Source organism: Chrysemys picta, chromosome 6 (genome assembly GCF_011386835.1).
Source record: "Chrysemys picta bellii isolate R12L10 chromosome 6, ASM1138683v2, whole genome shotgun sequence".
NCBI classification, from domain to species: domain Eukaryota; kingdom Metazoa; phylum Chordata; order Testudines; family Emydidae; genus Chrysemys; species Chrysemys picta.
The window spans coordinates 122,890,420-122,909,679 of NC_088796.1; the positions used below are offsets into that span (position 1 = coordinate 122,890,420).

General features: G+C 42.7%; 1 protein-coding gene across 1 annotated transcript; it reads left to right on the top strand.

Annotated features, from left to right (window-relative positions):
- The first annotated feature begins 322 nt into the window (after window positions 1–322).
- ZBTB5 (zinc finger and BTB domain containing 5) lies at window positions 323–17,759 on the top strand. Its single transcript, XM_005309196.4, has 2 exons — window positions 323–487; window positions 12,704–17,759. The coding sequence occupies exon 2, from the start codon at window positions 12,708–12,710 to the stop codon at window positions 14,733–14,735; it is 2,028 nt and encodes a 675-aa protein (XP_005309253.4). The 5' UTR covers window positions 323–487; window positions 12,704–12,707; the 3' UTR covers window positions 14,736–17,759.
- Window positions 17,760–19,260: the final 1,501 nt, after the last annotated feature.

Sequence of the window (19,260 nt, forward strand, 5' to 3'; positions counted from 1 at the left end):
AAAGTGGGAGGGCGCTGAAGCTCTTGGGAGGCTGCAGTTCTGCTTGACAGGGAAGGGGGCGCGTCTGAGCCTCAGCCTTGAGTGAAATCACATTCTGATTGGTTTATGGAGGGCATGTCCAATCAGCGAGCAGTTTATTGATCAAGCCCCTGGAGCACCGTGGTGGTATCAGCAAACTGGTGGCGGATTGGCTGAGGCTACTCCTCGGGGCGCCAAGGGCCGCGAATGGAGCCCTATGATTGGCTAGGAGTTTCGCATCCCGGGAGGCTGCGGAGCCTTTTTTTCTTCTCGTCCCCGCCCACCCCGCTGATTGGCCGCCACACGATGGCGTCACTTCCTGCTGCCGGCGAGGCGGTTGCAGTGTCCGGAGTGGAGGGGGGAGGAGACCGGAGCGAGCTGGAGAGGAACCCGCCGGGGCCGAGAAGGACGGGCCCCCCCCCGCCCGGAGACGCAGAGCCGCGGGAGGGGCGGGGACTGCACGGCGCAGGTGAGGCAGGCCCGGGGTGGCGGGCGGGAGGGAGAGGCTGCGCGCGCTGCGCCGGGGGCGCGCGGGAGACGGGGCGGGCGCGCGCTGTGTTTGGGGTGGTTTGTTCTCTTGTCAGCGCTTGTCTCGCCGATGCGCGGGGAGGGGGGGTTGGGGAGTGAGAAGGGGGCCGGGGTCCTGCGCATGCGCCGGGGCCTGGGAGACGGCAAGATTAGTGTCACCGACACTAGACAGTCTGCGCGGGAGGGGCGGGGCCTCGGCCGGCTGGTGAGTGACAGGGCGGCGGGGGGGGGCCCTCTGGCCAGGGCTCGGGCTGGTACCAGGCCCCCCATACACGCCCCACCCCCGCAGGGACAGCCCTGCCCGTAGGCCCCCACTGCAGCCTCCGCTCATCCACCTCCCCCCCCTGCAGGGGCAGACTCCAACCCGCCCCTACCCCTGTAGGCTGCCCTCATTTGCCCACCCCACCCCCGCAGGGTGCCCTCGTTCTCTGCCCCCAGCCCCCTGCAGTGCTAGCCCTGCCCCTAGGCCCCCCCTGCATCCTTCCCTCATCTACACATCCTCCTGTGGGGACAGACATACCCCAGCCCCCCCAGCTGCCCTCATCTCCCTGCCCCGGCTCCCCTGTAGTGACAGATCTGCATGTAGCCCCCCCACTGCATCCTTCCCTCATCTACACATCCTCCTGCAGGGACAGACATACCCCAGCCCCCCCAGCTGCCCTCATCTCCCTGCCCCGGCTCCCCTGCAGTGACAGATCTGCATGTAGGCCCCCCCCCACTGCATCCTTCCCTCATCTACACATCCTCCTGCAGGGACAGACATACCCCAGCCCCCCCCAGCTGCCCTCATCTCCCTGCCCCGGCTCCCCTGCAGTGACAGATCTGCATGTAGGCCCCCCACTTCAGCCTTCCCTCATCTGTCCATCCTGAGCCTTCCCTTCAGGTTCCCATGATCTCCAGACCCAGCCCCCCTCCCCACTCCATGCAGGTTCCCCTGTTGTTGGGAAAAATTGAGTCCCAAAATTCTCCCAAGACTGTATGTGGGGAGAACTGTAGTGACATTCCCCCAGGTTGGGTACCCCTGAGCAAGTGTGTGGATTGGGGGGGATGTCTGTAGTGAAAACCACCTGGTCTGAGGATCTGTCTTGTGTATGTGGGTGGAATTCATATGGGGAGTGGGTTGGTAGTCACACCTGCAGTCTCTAACCATTTGTGTTGGAAATTCTACCGAGTGCTCACATTTGTGCAACTTTGTAACAGGTGTTACAACCTGCAGGTTGTAGTAGACACATTGAAAAATAATTATAGGGCCGGGTCTGGTCATTCTGAAGTGAGCAAAGGCTTGCTGACTTCACTGTGGTGGCTACCCTAGTCCTTGGTTAGTGCTACTGAACGCAGTTGTGGTTGCGTAAGAATAATTAAGTAAATGATAAAAATGTGGTGTGTGTTGTATTAAAAACACAGCTACTGGTTAATGTGTAATTTGCAGAAAACCAACCGAGAGCTTTTTTTTATATACTTGTAGCCGCCTTTGTGTTGCCATATAGATTTTCTCTTGGCAGATTCAAAAATTTGTCAGCTCACACAAATCTTTCACTTTCAAGACATCATTCATGCCACTGAGACTTCTAAGCCAGGGGGAATGAGGTCTTCCAAAACAGCATTTGACATACTACAGAATCTAGTGAAATGAAGTTGGCATTTGAGCTCTGCTACAAGACTCTATGAAACACTTCTTTAAAAATGTGTGATTCTAAGCAAATCACGTGTTACAAAATCATGTGACCAAGTATGTGAAGCAGAGTTTTCAAAAAATAACCCTTTGCAGATTTTATTTTTTAACTTCTTGGATAGTGAACGATAAAAACTGTGAAATCATTCGTGGGCTGTAGTCCACGAAAGCTTATGCTCTAATAAATTTGTTAGTCTCTAAGGTGCCACAAGTACTCCTGTTCTTCATTCTAAATCTGTACAACTATGAGTGACTTGCTGTTCAAGTAGGTGTGAAACAAGTTTTGGCGTAGCTTAGTTCTTTAGTTCGACTCCAGGTTATCTTTCTAGTGTACCCAAACACTTATAACAGCTATTCCTCCCCCCATGTTTCCCCCCCACACCTCCCCCACTCCTGGTTTGATTATTTGGAATTTTCAGAGAATAAAAATAATTGTAGGTGACTGTTTTAGAACCTCTGTTGGCTTGCATTTATAACATTGAATGCATTCTAGCAAGTGTAATGGAAGGTACAACAAATGGTGTAATGTCTTGCAAAGCAAACTGCCAAAGTACAAAAAGATATTTGTCTGTAGACTGTATGCAGGTCATTTGGCAACTGCATTTTGTGATTCCCTGTTCTGTTCATTCCCTCTGGGGCACCTGGCATTGGCCACTGTCAGAAGACGGGATACTGGGCTAGATGGACCTTTGGTCTGATCCAGTATGGCCATTCTTATGTTCTTTTATTTATATGTTTAGGATCTACGTTTTTTTTACACAATAGTACTATCAAAGACAAATTTGGCAAAGGTCAAACTAGTAACCATCTGGCTACTGTTACACTTTGATATAAAATTGAAATATGTAACAAAGCAAAGGGAGCATAGGCAGCCTGTTAGTTGCTACTTTTTTCTTTTAACTTTGTTGTGTCACTGTTTAAATTAGTGATTGTAACAGTTCGTTATTTCCCATAACTAAAAGTAATTAGTTTAGACATAGCTACATTATTTGAACATATGATAAATAAACTTCTCTTTTAAAAAACACACTTGTGGCTGAGGTTTTTGGAAGAGTTAAGAATTACAAAATTATGGTTGTTACTTCAGCCAAAAATATTTTTATTAATTAGTACATGCTAAAATGTCTGGAATCATATGGATTTGTATGAAAGATTGTACAACACAGACTTTCCGTTAATAGTGGTTCAAATTACACTGCCGTGAGAAGATAAAATCTTGAAATAATTTTAATATGAATAGGTTTGGGGAGGCCAGAAGCAGGGGACTTTGTCAAATCTCAGTTAAAATACAGTATTGATTTGCTGGAGACATGCCTAATTTATAGATAAAATAATCTGCTTTGGAAGTTAAAATCATGAAGGAAATTGATTCAGCCCATGTATCATCTACAGTGGAGAAGGCACAAATGATATTTGTCACTTTGGCCTGTTTTAAATTTTTCTGGTAAAAATGTATTTCTCCATTCTGAGTTAAACTAAATCATCATTGGTTAGATGACTAGAATTAAAAAACAGTATGCAGAGATTTATAGACTCCATGGCCAGCAGGAACCACTATGATCATCTATTCTGACTTCCTGTTTAACACAGGCCATAGAACTTCCCCAAAATATTTGCTAGGGCAGATCTTTTAGAAAAAACATCCAGTCAGTGTCAATGATTGAGAATCCACCACCATCCTTGGTAAATTATCCATTGGTTAATTACTCTCACTGTTAAAAACTTGTGCATTGTTTCCAGGCTGCTTCGAAATTAGCAAGGGTTGAGAGAAGTCATTAGGGTTCTTGAATTTCTAGTAAATGGTAAAGTGAGGTTAATGTGTTAGATTTAGACGTTTAATGCCCTGTTGGGCAAGATGGTATCATGCTCAGGTATCTGTGGCTGCTCTTTCTCCTGGGATACTTAAATGCAGCTTTCTTTGTCTCCATATGGTATTTGAGGTTTGATTCATGGACAGAGGATTGCTTTTAAATGGGAAAGCTGGAAACTGAATTTTCTTTTTAAAGTTGGGGCCTCCATTTGAGAGGTAGGTGGCAGAGAAGCCATCCTATGGATCCGTTCAGCTTTTGCAGATCAAGATGAAGATTGGGAATACAAGTGTCATGTTATGGTGCAGCGGTAGCAAAGCCATAAGAAAAGTTTCATTTTTACGGGAGTGTTAAAGCTTTATTTTTCAGAAATACTGTAAAACTGACAAAACAGAGAAATTAAAACTGACATAGTATCTGAAGTTTTTGTGGTGGTTTGGTGCCGGTCAGGCAGATACAAATGGAATAATAAGACAATAATAATAGAAATGTAGACATGTATATTTCTGTAGAAATATAGAAAAAGGCCACCTAATCCTCCCCCCCGCCCCCAAAGCAGGGTTAAATATATCTAGACTGTCCCTGAGAGCCGTTTGTCTAACCTGTTTTTAAAAACCTCCATTGATGGGAATTCCACAACCTCCCGACGTAACTTGTTCCAGTGCTTAACTATCCTTTATAGTTTTGTTATTAGGAAAAACTTTCTATCTAAATATCCCTTGCTGCAAACTAAGCTGATTACTTCTTGTCCTACCCTTGATGGACTTGGAGAACAATTGATCACTGTCCTCTTTAAAACAACCTTTTTCATATTTGAAAACTCTTTTCTAGACTAAGCATGTCAGATGAGGAAAGAGTGAAAGAATTGGACATTTTTTCCAAACATCTAATTATTTTTTTGCTCTGATCTTGACTCTTTGCAGTTTTTTCTTCTTTCCTTAAAAAGTGATGCCCAGAACTGGACACAGTACTCCAGCTGAGGCCTCACCAGTGACAAGTAGAGCTGAACAATTATCTCCTGTGTCTTATATATGACACTGCTGTTAATGTGTCCCAGAATGATCGCTTTTGAATGTGGCATCCCACTTTATCCCTTTAGACAAGTGTATAAACTCCTTGGATCTGATTTTTGCATCACACGTTACCCCACATCGGCAGAGTAGGTATTTGTTTCTATTCTTCTTACATAATTTTCACGAGTGTCAGTTTTTATATATGCCAACATACAATGAACATATTGAACATTTTTGAAAGTGAATTGCCTGTATAGAACTTAATACGACATAATGTTTCTGCCATCCCCAGATTGTTCTGTAGCAATTAGAGGAAGAGAGAGAGTGCCACTATACTGTTCCCTGACCTGAGAACCAGAGAACGTGAGTTCAGATCTCACACAGTATATAGTTCTGTGCCCTTCACCACCTTTATTATCAACCAAGGCCATGACCCCAACCCTACAAGTCAGTCAAGTATAAGTTGTCACCTGTACCCTACCCCCACACTTTCCCTTTAACAAGTAGATGTTAAAAAGGTCATTTCAGATGCACTAAGGACAGGTCTACATTTAGAATTTAGACTGACCTAGCTAAATTGCTCAGAGCTGTAAAAAATTTCACATCCTGGGTGAAGTAGTTAAGTTGACCTAACCCCCGCTGCAGACACAGCTAGGTAGATGGAAGAATTCTTCCATTGACCTAGTTACTGCCTCTCGATGGAACAACTCCAGGCAACGTAGAAAATGTCTATGCTACAGCAGCTGTAGCTGCTGTAATGTAGAACCCAGGTCTCTAGTATCGTAACCCAAATCTTATCCACTCAGCCATGATGCCTTTCAGATTGATTGTTCTTTGTGTTTTTTCTTATCCTATCTCTGATGAGTATATCACATTGCCGCCTTGAAGTGAGGGATAGAATCTAGGACCCCGATCTCCAATTTTCTACCACTATTTAGCAAACCCACTGGGAAAATGTGTGTCAAGTCCCCTTCTAGTGAGTGTTCCCCTACAGGATAGCAATTACACCTGTAAGCCTAGGTGGTAAAGGTCTTGGCTAGGCATTTGCAGTGCTAGGGTTCAAATTGATGACCCAATCGGTGATGTTATGGATGCAATGAGAAAATCTTTTAAAGATAATTTAATTTTCTTAGTGAAAAAACACCTTTTAATTTTTTTTACTTAAACCATTAGAATCTGTAAACTTTGGTATGATGGGCCAAAATGCAAGTGTTTCACATTTCAGTCATTTGTCATGCTTTGCTTTCAAGTGTCACATATTGCAGGTTTGAAAGCTGAGATACTCTTCACAGGGGCGGGGCAAGGGACCTAGAAAAAAGAGGAACACACTATGTAGACCTGTTGCCAGAGTGCAGGCTCGCACACACACTGCTGCTACAGTTGCTTTTGGTTGTGTCAAACCTCCAGAAGTGTATGAGAGGCTGTATTGTGTTTCAGGAAGCAAGTGATGATGCTTACTCCTTCACAGAGCTTTCCTTTGACTGATAAACTATGCATTGCTGTGTCGGAGAAAAACAGAGTTCTCACTCTAAGGTTGGGTGCAGGAAATCAGATACTTTATTATCTCTAGCAATTGCGTGGAGGGAGCAGCTAAACAGGTCTCTCAAAAGATAAAGAATTAGAGCCAACATTTATACCTTTTGTTACATACAATGATGAGCAACAGCTGCATTTTGTTTATACATAGGTCATCCTGCTATCTTATTTTTCTCACCTCTATTTAGACTATAGTCTACATTTCATACTTATCTAACACAAGGTCACAACAACTTCTCACACAGTTCTTTCCCACTCGCCTCACACAATCCTCGCTTCTACAAGACTCGCGTTATTAGGGTTACAGCTAGCCTGACTCTTGCTCACAGAAGAGACTGTTTGCATTGAAATCCCCTTCAAATCCCTGTCAGTTCTTGCTCTACTTCCACAGCTATTAATTACAGTAGATTGCGTTTGGAGTCCGTACTTGCAGTAACTTTTAAATGGTGATAAAATATTAGGGACAAAAGCTCTCCTGAGCCATGTCTCAGCCTTTTCTGCAGGGTCAAGGTGGCAGGAGCAGCTTTGGCAGTGCAGTTTATCCCTCTGATTGTCAAGCAACTGCAGCTCACCCTCCCTGACACTGGGGAGTTTACCAACCCTGTATTTAAAAAAAAACCCAAACCACAACACCAACACCCTAGGAAACTCCCACAAACTTCATTCAGTAATAAGGTTGTCAGTTTGATTATGTTTGGGTACATATTGCTTCTCCTTATCTGGTGGAGGTGGAAGTGAAAACCTGATTGAGTTTCTGACAGTGTTCTTGGCAGTGTGAAGTGATCGAGAATACAGGAGATGATTCCCTTACGTTATTTCCATGCTTTTAAGGTGTTTGGATGGACGGGGTATGTCCAGACGCAATCTTAGCTGTCACTAAATTAAGCTTTTGTGTGTGTTTAACCAGAATATAACTTTAGAACTAATGACCTGTTTAACTCTTTGTTTAAAGAGTTAAAATTCACTGAAAATGTCAACTTCTTTAAGATTTTTCTCCATGGCTTATTAAATAAAATTCAACTGTTGAGGGACGAAAAGCAGAAAAAAGCATTCTTGATTTTTACGTGAATGATGCTTTTACTATTTAAGTACCTGGATTAAGTGTCTATTACGGCCTCCAAAGCAATTTTCTATGGGTTTTGGTACGGTTGGCACAACAGTTGAACACAATACAAATACATTCTAATGTGGTGAAATACAACCTTGTTGCTTAAGTTCTTTAATGTAATTTGGGCATCTTTTCATATATGAATTGTGTGCTAGGGATTCTTACCGATTTGGTGTCTGACACATCAAATATATTTTAAATATTGAAGGTTTAGGGAGGTGGGGAGGGAGTGAGTCCAAGTAGTAAACTGCCAGCTGTTGGCTGGCAAGCAAGAAGCAACCCAATTGTAATACTGGGCATGACTTAGTGTTATTACTTGTGTACCAAGTTCCCTTTGATATTCAGTTTAACTATGGCATATCTGAGACAGTTGACACTAGGGCCATGTCTACACTACCCCTTATGTCGGCAAAACGTGTGTCGCTCAGGGGTGTGAAAAAAACCACACCCCAAGGGACATAAATTTTGCGGGCATAAGCGCTCGTGTGCACAGCGCTGTGTTGGTGGGAGACTCTCCCTCCAACATAGCTACCGCTGTTTGTTTAGGTGGTGCTTTTATTATGTCGACGGGGGAAGTTCTCTCCAATCGGCATAGAACAGCTACACGAGCAATCTTACAGTGGCACAGCTCCATCGGTACAGCTGTGCCACTGTAAGCTTGCTAATGTAGACATGGCCTCCGCAAAACATAGTCCATCACACTATAAATGCATTCTTTAACCGATGTCAAATTTGGGGGGGTGGGGAGGGGACGACTATAGGTTCAGTTTGTAATCTTTGTTTGGACCAGTACTTTCAGTTATGATCGGATATGTCCAAAAGGATAGTTGGTGTAATAACGTTGAATGTCTTTTTAATTCTCACACTGGCTTTGGACACAGCAGTAAAAGAAATAGACTGTGATTAAAACCTATTTGTAAGTTTTCAGCTTTTGGAAGAAGCTATCCTTTCAAGTTGGCATGAGTCATTCCTCTAAAAAAGAAGCATAGATATATTAAAATGGAAAAAGTAATGTATTTATGTGTTTTTTTTTAATTTGGCCCTGAAACAAGTATTCATCCATTGGGAATCTTTCAGATTAGCTTTGTGTTTTTTTTAAACTTCAGGCTTGTCTAATGAGGTCAAATTCCTTTTACCCATCTTCAGTTTAGAAGTGAAGTCAGTAAAGTTCATACCTGATATTTATTGCCTATATCAAAATAAATTGCTTTGTCTCATTTATATCAGGATGCATGAATCTGGAATTCTGTACACGCATAATGCACTTAGTGCATGACTCTCTATATGCATATGAGAATATTCAGATACGTGGTTTGAGTCTTACATGACATTTTGAAATAAATGCATGGAATTGTAAGCCAATGTAAACATTAACTCTTTAAATTAGGAGGCAGTCTCTTAATTTTGACTCCTTTCCCAAGATATGTTTCTGTGATTGGCCAGTCCTGCCTTAGCTGTTTCTATAGGGTCTGGTAATCTGTGTCATATAATATGCTGCAATATTACTGTTGGTCTGTTTCTTTAAAAAAAACCTTCTGTTATCTTCTTAATCAGAAAGGTACAGATAGTGGGGAAAATTGTCTTTCTAAGGCAAGGGTCAGTCTAAAACAATATCTCTGTGTGTTAAACTTTTCAATTGTAGTAACGGAAAATCCCAAACCTTACCCACACTTCTTGTTGAACAGTGCTCATGTTGCTAAGCATGCAACACAGTTTGGGTTCTGAGCTAGCAGGACCAGAAAGATCAGTGGAAAAAGTATTTACAGAGAAGATAGGACCTTGCTCTTAAGGTTTGCTAAATGTTTTTCTCCTAGCTCTTACTACCATTTGTTTTTCCTTTTTCACTGGAGGAAGCAGAGTGCATACTGTCCACTTCGGTTGCTAGACATACAGCACAGATGAAAAATTTATTGGACGCTTGCTAGCTAGAGGCTCATGTGAGTTGGGGGAATTCCAGAGCCCCGGCGAGAATTTAAAGGGCCCGGTGCTCCAGCTGCTGTGGGGAGCCCTGGTCCTTTTAAATCACCATCAGGGGACTCCGGCAGCCGGGCTCGGGTGGGGATTTAAAGGGCCTGGGGCTCCACACAAATTCAGATATAACGCAGTAAAGCAGCTCGGTTCGGGTGGCGCTTTAAAGGGCCTGGGGCTTCCCGCTGCTTTACCGCGTTATATCCGAATTCATATTCTATCAGGTCACGTTCTATCAGGGAAGAGGTGTATAAACAGGAGAATATCAAGTAGGAGTAAGGAGGGTTTTGTTACCTCTGTATTTGGCTCTGGTGCAACTGCTACTGGAATACTGTGTCCAGTTCTGATATCTACAGTTCAAGAAGGATGTTAATAAATTGGAGAGGGTGCAGGGAAGAACCACAAGAATGATTAAAAGATGGGGAAATTATGCCTTAGATTAAAGTGAAATGTTCAAGGAACTCAATTTATTTTGTGTTTCTAAGAGAAGGTTAACGGGTGACTTAAGCACGGTTTATAAGTACCCTATGTGGGGAGCAGAAATTTGATGGTAAAGGGCTCTTCAGTCTAACAGACATAATATAACAAGATCTGGTGACTGGAAGTGGGAGCTAGACAAGCTTAGGCTAGAGTAAAGGAACACATTTTTAACAGTAAGGGTAACTGACCGCTAGAATAGCTTACCAAGGGTTGTGGTGGATTCTCCATCGTTGGCAATTTTAAAATCAAGATTGGGTGTTATTCCTAAAAGATGCTCTCATTCAAACAGGAATTAATTTAGGGAAGTCTTATGGCCTGAGTTATGCAGGAGGTTATAATCTATTAATGTGTGGTCCTAGTCTTCATTTAACAAACCCTGCACTTAATACAAAATTATCAATTTCCTCATGTGCATTTCTGTGGTGCTCTCCATAACCTCTGTGAACTTCAGAAACATTAATGTCTTCACAACACCCCTATGAGGTAAAGGCCAAAATTGTCAAGTGTCTATTATTTTTGAGTGCCCAGCTTGAAATCCTAGGGCTTTCAGAGTATTCACCATTTTTATTACACTTTATATGTTCAGAGCATAGCTCCAGTTGACTCTAGTTGCAGTTGTGAATGCTTAGCAAATCTGGTGGCAGGAGTTTTGTTTTGGGCATTCAGAAAATGAGGAACCCACAATTAGAAGACAGCTGTGAATATTTCGACTTGCATGACTTGTCCAGCATCACACAGGAACTCTGTGGCAGAGGCAGGGATAGAATTCACTTCTCTAGAGTGGCTTTTAGCATCCTTAACCATTAGAATATCCTTTCTCTTCCTACAGTCCCCTGCCACATTCCCTGAGCACCTTCCAACTTCTGCAACAAATGAAGCATGTGTCCTACAGGCAACAGCCTAATTCACTATGCAACCCTGATTCATTCCCAGAGCACTGTCCGTCCAATCTGTGCACTGAATGAGATGGGGTCCTGTGGTAAAAGTGTAGTGTGTGATCATGTAATTAAATACTCTCATAATACATAAACACACAAAGGAGCTGAATTGTGCAACCTTGATTTGAGCATTTCCTAGTTTTTTGAGTGCTTGACTGCAACCTTTACATTTTTCTAAGGTGGCTCTTATGTGACTTCCAGTTTTTTTTTAAACTTGGTTCCACATGATACAAATTAAATACACACACACGCTGACCCTCAAATTAGGTCAGTAATAGGGTTTGGACCTTTATATCCACAGCACAGTCCTCTACCTCTTGAGCTAATGGAGTAACCGGTAGTGGTAGTATGCTGTTATCTTTGCTGATAGCAGAGGAATGCAGAGACTGAAAACTCCTAGGTTAAATCCAGGTTTTTGTAGGGGAGTGTTACCTAGTGGTTATAGATCCTTCTGTCTATCCCCCCTTCTCCTGTCTACCCCTCCCTCTCTTCTATCCAATCCACTTGGCTCTTGTCCCCACCACACACCCCTGCCACCTTTCTGCCTTCTGATTTGTGCAACACCCCTCCTTATTCCTCACCCCTCTGCATTTTTGGTAGGCAACTTCTTCCTTCATGCTGCCTGGGTGCCAGCATAGGGGCCATTGAGAACACAGGCAAGACAGGCTGCCTGCTCTCAGTTCTCTTGGCTGCTGAGAGGAGCAATTTCAAGGAAAGACCCGGCTGGAGCATGCTCAGTGAAGATGAAATCTTAAGAGTGTGGCAGTTAAATTCTCTGAACAAGTCTGTATTGACCATGTGCTGACGGAGATTTTGTAGAGCATGGCCATGCTTGGGTGAATTTTTACTGGGACTGCAAAAAGCACATCTCTAACCTCCTCGCCCTCCCACCCCTGGTCAAACTTCACACCCTTTGGCCTTGGCTACACTTGGGGATTCACAGCGCTGTCATGCGCGAATGTAGTCTTGCAGCGCTGCGAGAGAGCTCTCTTGCAGCGCTGCGCTCGTGGGGGGTGGGGGACGTTTTCACACCTCCGAGCGCAGCAAGTTGCAGCGCTGTACAGCGCCAGTGTAGCCAAGGCCTTTCTTCAAAGTATGGAGGTGCTAGAGCTTTTCAGGGAAATGGTTGCAATAATTTTTTGTTTTTTTAGTACGAGGAAACAACATATTTTCTCCTAATCTCGTTCTCAAACTGCTGAACTGTTTTAGACTAAATTTTGCTGGAAAGTATTCGCTAAGGGAGAGATCGGGCATGAGGAATTTCAGCCTGAAGGGTTAAAGTTTGAAGTTATAAGCAACTGAAAGTAGGGTCTTTATAGTGGAAGATATTCGACACCTTTAACTATAGGTTGTGTTATCAGCTCAGCCTATAGTATGTTTGATACTTAGCTGGGAAGTACATTAGAGAAAATCCTGAAAAAAGAATGAATCTAGCAGAAGCTGCAGTTTTTCTATGCTCCTTCACAAGGTTGCCAGCATAAGTATTATAGTAATATGGTGGTGGTAAGTAAAAGATCAGTTATTGATAGTTTGCCTCTGAGCCACCTGCATTCAAATTTTAAACCCTGGTTCATTGTGATAAAAATAGAACATCAGCCATTTTTTGTCTTACATTTTCCTCTTTTATTTTGTAGGATCATGGATTTTCCAGGACATTTTGAGCAAATCTTTCAACAGCTAAACTACCAGCGTCTTCATGGTCAACTTTGTGACTGTGTCATTGTGGTGGGGAACAGGCATTTCAAAGCCCATCGCTCCGTTTTGGCAGCATGCAGCACACATTTTCGAGCTCTCTTTACGGTAGCAGAGGGAGACCAGACCATGAACATGATCCAACTGGACAGTGAGGTAGTAACAGCGGAGGCCTTTGCGGCTCTGATTGACATGATGTACACCTCCACGCTCATGCTTGGAGAGAGCAATGTTATGGATGTCTTGCTGGCAGCTTCTCACTTACATTTGAACTCGGTTGTTAAAGCATGTAAACACTACCTTACTACAAGGACGCTGCCAATGTCGCCACCTAGTGATAGAGTTCAAGAACAAAATGCACGCATGCAAAGATCTTTCATGCTTCAGCAGCTTGGACTGAGTATAGTGAGCTCTGCATTAAATTCCACCCAGAGCACAGAGGAACAACAAAATACTATGAGCTCATCAATGAGAAGTAACATAGAACAACGCACTACTTTTCCGATTCGGCGTCTCCACAAACGGAAACAGTCTTCTGAAGACCGGGCCAGACAGCGCATCAGGCCTACCATAGACGAGTCCATCATTTCAGATGTTGCCCCAGAGAGCGGGCAGTCGGTAGTTCATTCACGGGAAGAATTTTTTTCACCAGATTCACTGAAGATTGTGGACAATTCTAAAGCTGATGTTGTGACTGATAATCAAGAGGATAACACCATTATGTTTGATCAGTCTTTTGGTCCCCAAGAAGATGCCCAAGTGCCCAGTCAGTCTGACAACAGTGGAGGAAACATTTCGCAAATGTCCATGGCATCTCAAGCAACGCAAGTGGAAACTAGCTTTGACCAAGAAGCTACTTCTGAGAAAAACAACTTTCAGTGTGAAAATCCAGAGATCAGTCTAAATGAAAAAGAACATATGAGGGTGGTGGTTAAATCCGAGCCCTTGAGTTCCCCAGAGCCTCAAGATGAAGTGAGTGATGTCACTTCCCAAGCAGAAGGCAGTGAGTCTGTTGAAGTGGAAGGAGGAGTAGTCAGTGCAGAAAAGATAGAACTGAGTCCGGAAAGTAGCGATCGTAGCTTTTCTGACCCCCAATCTAGTACTGATAGGGTTGGTGACATCCATATTTTGGAGGTGTCGAATAACCTGGAACACAAGTCTACTTTCAGTATCTCAAATTTTCTGAATAAGAGCCGAGGTGGCAATTTTGGTGCTAATCAAAATGATGACAACATTCCAAATACAACCAGTGACTGCAGAATGGATGGAGACGCCTCTTATTTAATGAGTCCAGAGTCTGGGCCTACTAATGGCCATTCCTCTGCTACCGTCTCTCATGTGGAGAATCCATTCAATGAACCTGCAGACTCTCACTTTATTAGACCTATGCAGGATGTAATGGGTCTTCCATGTGTACAGACTTCTGGATACCGGGCAGCAGAACAGTTTGGGATGGACTTTCCAAGGTCTGGCTTGGGACTACACTCTTTATCAAGGGCAATGATGGGCTCTCCAAGAGGTGGAGCTAGTAACTTTCCCGGCTACCGTCGCATAGCCCCCAAAATGCCTGTTGTGACCTCTGTTAGGAGCTCCCAAATGCAAGATAGTACATCTAATTCCCAGTTGATCATGAATGGGACCAGTTCCTCTTTCGAAAATGGGCATCCTTCCCAGCCTGGTCCACCACAGTTGACCAGGGCATCTGCTGATGTTCTTTCAAAATGTAAGAAGGCCTTATCTGAGCACAATGTCTTGGTTGTAGAAGGTGCTCGCAAATATGCCTGTAAAATCTGCTGCAAGACTTTCTTGACCTTAACAGACTGTAAGAAGCACATCCGCGTGCACACAGGAGAAAAGCCTTATGCCTGTTTAAAGTGTGGCAAACGGTTCAGCCAGTCCAGCCATTTGTATAAACATTCCAAAACGACCTGCCTGCGGTGGCAGAGCAGCAACCTACCCAGCACTTTGCTTTAATCTCCCCCCCCCCCCCCCCAAGCCCATACAAATCATGCCAATACAAATTGTAAGACCACGAACTGAACTGTGTCTGGAATATTAACACTATTTTGTTCAAGACTGCAGGTTAAGAAGCTGCCCTTGTAGTAAACACTTAAATGTGATCGTGTCCCCCCCCAAACCTCCCCCCCCCCCCAAAAAAAAATAATGTCTTGGTCCTGTAAAATGGGGATAATACCATACCTACCTCACAGGGGTGTTGTGAGGCTTAAACAACTGTTTGGAAGCGCTTTGAGATGCTCTGAAGGAGGCACTATAGAAGTATTAAGTATTATTATTATTGTGTAAATGCAGGTCTTGGGCTCATGGGGATGCAATCCCTAAAACCAAGTAGTTCCTTTGCTGGGGGGGGGGGGGGGGAGGTGGGAGGGAAGAAATAGGAGGGGATGGGTGAAAATGTAGCCAGCTCCTAATTATGTTAAAGTAGCACGTTTCAAAGATGAGAAACTGAAGTGCAAATTTTTTTAGTAATTTTGTAAAATTGTGAAAGTGTTTAAATAAATAACTTGTAAAATAAGTTGATACATTATGTGTATGAACAAAAATGCAAAGAGCTCTTTACTGTTACTAATGCAGATTGCATATCCTTAAAGAAAACCAATCTTAGATACACCCGTCTACCACAAAATGCTTTAAAATGTTAATTATGAAAATAGTTGTAGGGGTTCTGAATGTATTTTTGGCTGTTTTCCTGTAATGGACACTGTTATGAAGGTGCTTACCTTGAGTCCAAGACAAGTAGCGTTTGGACTGTTAGATGTGTATATATAGTTTGAATACAGCAAGATCTCCTAGGTGTTTCACCATTTTTTTCCTGTAAAAACTTGTAATGAGTGATAAGTGACGTACTGTTTCTGTATGTGCTATTCTTAGCAGTATTTTAACCAACTTGTATTTCATATGTTAAAATTCCATATACATAGATGTCTGAAAAGAGCTCGTTATTGTCTACTTTATTTTAAATGGGAGATATGATTTGTGGTGGCTTCTTTTATTGTGTAAGAGAGTCTCTTACCCTTTCCAGATGCTGACCGTCAATCTGATCCAAGTTATTGTATAAGCAGACTATCCTTTTCTGATGCTCTTATCTTCAGGCTTTTTAATTTCCTTCTCCATATACTTATTGTCCTCCCAACCCTGGATTACTTTGATCTGAGGAACAGTCAGGAATGAGAGCCTGTCTTGCCATATTCATATGCCTCTCTGTATAAATGTACCGGTTGACTCTCATTCTTCAATTTAGAGAAGTATCATAAATGTACTTTCCCACAAGTAAAAATCCAACACAAATTTAATTTAAAAAATAGCACTGTACACCTTGTAAAACAAGTTCAGTAATCTCTGTTTCCCGTGAATCTCACAGATCTTATTTTAATTTCCTCTTCTTTGATACCATTGTAACTAATACTCTTTGCAGTTGTGGGTTGTTTTTTTTTTTTTTTAAGATGCACATGAACTAACTCCTGGAGTTCAACGAACTGGGTTTCTATTAACATTTTGGAGCACTTCTACTGACCAGTGTTACTCTGTTTATGCAGAATCTCGGTTAGTGCTTCAGCACATCTGTCGTCTCCAAAGGAGACCGATCATGAGCATCTAACATAGCTAATCTGCAGCAGCAGCAGTGGGGGCTATTTTTAATATTAAAAAAAGCATTTGCAAACTTCCTCATCTTTAATCTGTTATGTAGCAAACTCATTCTGTGGGGTGTTACTGTCTGACTTTGATTAAACTTTGCTATTTTTAATAGGGATGTTGGCCTCCTGAAAAAGCTTGGATTTATTTGAATGGAAGCTGAAAATTAAATCCTTATTCCTCAGTTCTGTAGCTAGTTCAGTCTTGAGTGACTGAGACAGTTGAAACATTGGAACTAAACAATCATGGTCAGTACCACAGAAACACGGGGCTATGTATGAAACTATATCTGGCTGAGAGAGAAATAAAATGTACTCTTCTCTCCCGCTTTGTGGTGAGAAAACTGCCTTAGGGCTGTTAATATTTGATTTGCAATTTAAGCTTCTAGGGTAAGCAGGCACTTGGAACTGTTATGACATGATTCAATTTTTTTAAAACCTCACAGTCCCATGACTGGTTTTTAATGGTTACACTTCTGGCTTTTGTTTTTTTAAGGCACCAAGGATATGTGCCAAGTTCATGAATAGCATTAGAAAATGCGGCATTTTATGTGGTAATCATGTTGATGTCAAGGGACTAACAGCATTGACCTACGTCAGTCTCACTGCATCTCCATTAAAACTAGATCATCACTACAGTGCAGTGTTTTCTAATTTAATTTTATGTTGTGTTGCCTTATTGCTAATATCTTGCCTAACTTTTTAATATCTTGCCTTTTTCCAGTTTTGTTCCAAAAACTATTTTTTTCTATTTTCCAGCTGTTTTCTTTATCTAGCATCTGTGTTTAAAACCCTCCCACTCACAGGAAGAAAGCAGAGATGGGGGTGGGGCAATCAATGCACTTAATTTTAAGAATGAAGATGAACATGTAAATGAAACCTATATTTAACTGTACTTCTGGATCAGTTTTTATAATAAAATGTTTGTGGTTATGTGCAAGGCCAGAGGTGGCAAGGGAGGGCTGCTCTCTTCAGAAACAACGAAGAAAATAAAATAAAATAAACATTGGGAATCTTTTAGATGTAACACTTAATTTTCAGTATATCAAATTAGTGTTTCGAGAAGGACATATTACAGCTTCAGTAACCCCTGTCTGACTGCTGTTGCTTTCTTGGTCTTCCTATGTGAAGCAATATCTCAGAATAAACACTCAGTACTCAACTGACCCTTCTTGTACAATGAGCAATATTTAATCTCTAAACCTGACTATAATTACAAAACTAGCCTCACCCCACTTCTGTTCAGACTTAATAGCCGAGCACTATAGTGCGATCTCACGTGAAGCTATCAGTATGTTTAGAGTGTTATGAGAAACATCTGAAAATAAACACTACATTTTTGTGCTGATGTGTCTGATTTTGATTTCCTTATTTACTTAATCCTGACTGGAACACTGATAGGTTGCAGTGGGTCTACAGGTGCGTGTGTTGGTCTTGGTGGAGTTGAAGGAGTTGGTTATGACCCACAAAGCCCTAAATAACCTGGGACTGGCTTACCTGAGGGCTCCTCTCTCCCTGTACCATACTGCCACAGCTGCCGTTTCCAGGAATGCCTGACCTTGAACGCTCTTGTAATAAAGCAGAGAGATTGACTGGCAGGGCATTCGGTGTGTGGGCTTGAGGGCTCTGAACTGTCCAGATTTGGTGACCATCCAGGTATGCTGCAAAACATATCTATTTGGGTATTTTTGGAGAAGGGTGAAGGTATCATTCCTAGAAAATGAAGTGTCAAAGGAGGCTGCCTGAGTTCCTATTGAATTATTTTGATTGTATTGCTAATGCTATGCTAGGGTACTGAGCTCCTTGCATAGGTGTCTCTTGATTATTTAGATTTAAATAATCAACAAATACAAGCCTGTAACATTACGAACAAGACCTTATTTGTCTTGAAAAACAATACCCCTTGTGGCCAACTCTCCCTCTCTTAGGCAGAATGCTATATGGAAGTAAAGAGCTGGAAGGATCTGGTGAGGAGCCTATAGGGGAAAGAAAAAGATTCTGAATCAGTTGTGACATTCCTCAGGCTGCAACCTGAATTACTGGTCTGTTATGTCCCCTTAGCTCTCCAGCCTGGATCGTCTTTTACACTGCCTTACTGTCAGCATCACCACCTTTCCAGGCTCTGTTTACCCCCAGCATGTAAAGTCATTCCTAGTTGAACACAAGTGCTATACCCAGCCATGGATGAACAGATAGAAGGTGACCCCAGCATATCCTGCAATCCCAGCCTTGTCTCTCTTCCCACCCTCCCCTCAAAAAAAGTGCCCTGTTCAGTGGCCCACTGGAATGTACTGACTCATAATTAGTTTGTCATTCCAACAGTGGATAATGAATATACACCACCCTTGTCTCAAGGGCGGGTTTCCCAAACACACTGGTTTAGATAAAACAGTAAACCCCATTTAACTAGAGAAAGATAGATTTTAAGTGATTTACAGGTGCTAAGGCAAAAGTCAGATTTAATTACAAAAGAGAGAGAGAAAACCACACTCTAATTTCTAGATTTTACCTAGGCTAACTCTAAAAACATCAGTTGTCTCACCATTAGATGCAATATATGTCACAAGCTGTTGCTTTTTCCAGCCTGGAACCACTCCCCTTAGTTCAGTGTTCTTCAGATATTTAGTGATGTCATAGCCTCTGGCCACCTCACCTTTCTTATACTCTAACCCTCTGTACTGGAAAAGTCTTTGCTGGGTCATGGGGTCAGCTGTTCTGGAGAATTGTAAATCATTTGTTTATAACTCCCCTGCTGGTGAATCTCCGATTAAGCAGGTAATGGGCTTTTAGCACCTAGCTAGTGTGCCTTTTTGTCTTTGAAAAAATGGTCTGAGGGCATTACCAGAATG